The sequence below is a fragment of the Chenopodium quinoa genome, unplaced genomic scaffold (assembly GCF_001683475.1).
Source record: "Chenopodium quinoa cultivar QQ74 unplaced genomic scaffold, ASM168347v1, whole genome shotgun sequence".
Lineage (NCBI taxonomy): Eukaryota > Viridiplantae > Streptophyta > Magnoliopsida > Caryophyllales > Amaranthaceae > Chenopodium > Chenopodium quinoa.
This window is the reverse complement of record NW_018742238.1, coordinates 1,803,915-1,806,243: the sequence shown is the minus strand read 5'-3', so window position 1 is coordinate 1,806,243 and position 2,329 is coordinate 1,803,915. Positions and strand designations below refer to the sequence as shown.

Below are 2,329 nucleotides of genomic sequence, written 5' to 3'. Positions count from 1 at the left end.
GCTGGAGGACTTTTCCCACCGGTTTTCAAGTGAACCGGTGGTAAAACTATAACATTTCCCACCGGTTTTCACACTGACCCGGTGGCAAAAGTGCCCCAAAAAATTAAAAAAAAAAATTTTTTTTGCATTTTTTTCACTTAAATTGTACCAAATTATATATAATCATAATATACATAAAACACATATATTTGCCTCAATAACTTGTAATATTACACTTTAAAAAACTAAAACAAAATGGACATATAAACACTAACATATATATTTTTAGACATATAAACACTAACATATGCTGTCTGACAGTATAAATGGGAAGCTAGGCTGCCATTGCTCATATACGCATTTATAAGCATGTTTTTTCCCTTCTCTGTACAATATCTAAGCAAATTCAAGAGGTTCCTGTGATGCAAACTTCCTAACAGCTTAACCTGAGAAACAAGAGCATGCAATAAAAGAAGGTGAGATCAAGAATCAATCAGCACAATAACTACAGCATAAAAAGAGACAACAACTTGTCTACCACACAGGACATCTAAGGATGAACCTTGGTATAGATTATATTGCCGCTAAGAAGCTGCACTGATTAAAATATGACATTACCTCTGTTTCAAATTCTCGCTCCCCTTGCTTTGAATCAGTTGCCAGCACCTTCACAGCAACTATTTCACCAGTTGACATCTGAGCTTTGTACACAGGACCATATGCACCCTGGCCAACCAATGTTGTGAAATTCTGAGTCGCCTTCTGCAAATCCCTGCAAAAGAAGTAGCCAGCTTATACTCTTATAGTCATCAAGTAAAGTGCAATCAGAGTACTGTTTATATCAGTAGTTTCACCATGATTTGAATCTGCAAGAAATTAATCTCCAACAAGGATAGATTGACAAAGAGGGTGGAGAAAGAGAGCACTTGAGATACTAAGACCAAAAATCATATTAAGATGTAAATTATACTTGAATTATACATTCTTAGCAAAGCAATGACACCAGCCAAACACAGTAATATGACATTATAAGCTGTAATGAGGTCTGCTACGACAATTATTTATTACCATAAGAAAGCAATTAATACCTCCTTTTACGATTCTCACGTAAATTACAAAGAATCAAAACAGCAACATATATGTAATAAAATCTAACACCAAGATTCAAGCATCAAGTTATGAAACATAATTGATTTGTTAGCAACATTTACAAAATCCATTGATCAATCTATAAAAATGGCACTAATCGGACTGATAAGATTTCTCATCTTCACTACCAAATTCGGTTTTGTCCCTATGATCACATAAAGAGGATTGCCAATTCCTTATTTTTAATGTCTCAACGGAATAATTTTAACATTGTCACTAAAAACTTAAGTAAATTTCGGAAAGCAAACCTGTAAGCAAACTCAAGTATACCAGATGTAGAAACAACATTACTTCTCTTAAAGCCGTCAAGCCACAAAGACATCCCACTAACACTTTTTCTGTATCGTCTTGGAGATTTAGGGCCAAGGGTAACGCCTTTTTCAATTTTTCTGGATCATTAGGAGAAAATGCTATAAGAGCTTCAGCAGAAATTGTACATTACTAGTACATGGTTTCACCCATGTACTTGTGCATTAAGGAAACGTAGAAATATAAGAGCTTCAGTCAAGACAAATTACATCATAGGTAAACTTTCATGTGTCCTCAAGGAATTAACATGTAAAAATGATCAAGGTTGAAGTCATTAGCATACAAAGCACTTACTAGAAACATCATAGACGATAACAACAACTGAAGAATCTCTGATGTAACTGGGAATAAGACTCCGAAATCTTTCCTGTCCAGCAGTATACCTGGAATTAGCAGTTAAAGGTTCAGAACATGGGACAGAATCATATAAATCAAGTCTACAAGACAACAAGTTATATTGGTAAATCATTAAATCGTCATGAGATGGAAAATCTAGAGATAAATTTTTCTGTTATTATAAGCAATGAGTTCAGGGCGCTTAAGAAATTTGTTTGTTACTGCTTTAACATGAATATACATTAACTGACAAGACATTTGACGGTATCATACCAGAGTTGTCTTCAAGATACATGGTTTTCGACAAGAAGTCAATCCCAATAGTGGCCTGCCATTAAGTTGACATTATTAAAATATATCAAAATAATAGATGTCCTAGATTTCAATATACATCAAATACACAATAAACAATACCAAAGAATAAGAGTTGCACATACGGCTATACCAACATGATTTCATGATGATGTAACCTGAAGTTTGGATGGCCAAAATTATTTTGGAGTATTACTTTATACTTGTAGGATATTAGGATCTTACTAATTTCCAATTCTAAACT

General features: G+C 33.9%; 1 protein-coding gene across 1 annotated transcript; it reads right to left on the bottom strand.

Annotated features, from left to right (window-relative positions):
• Positions 1-242: 242 nt before the first annotated feature.
• On the bottom strand, positions 243-1,522 carry LOC110735823 (calcium/calmodulin-regulated receptor-like kinase 1; the record flags this gene model as incomplete). Its single annotated transcript, XM_021916009.1, has 3 exons — positions 243-425; positions 598-751; positions 1,377-1,522. Coding segments are annotated over 3 exons (483 nt in total), but the record flags the coding sequence as incomplete, so codon positions are not given.
• Between the last annotated feature and the right edge of the window lie 807 nt (positions 1,523-2,329).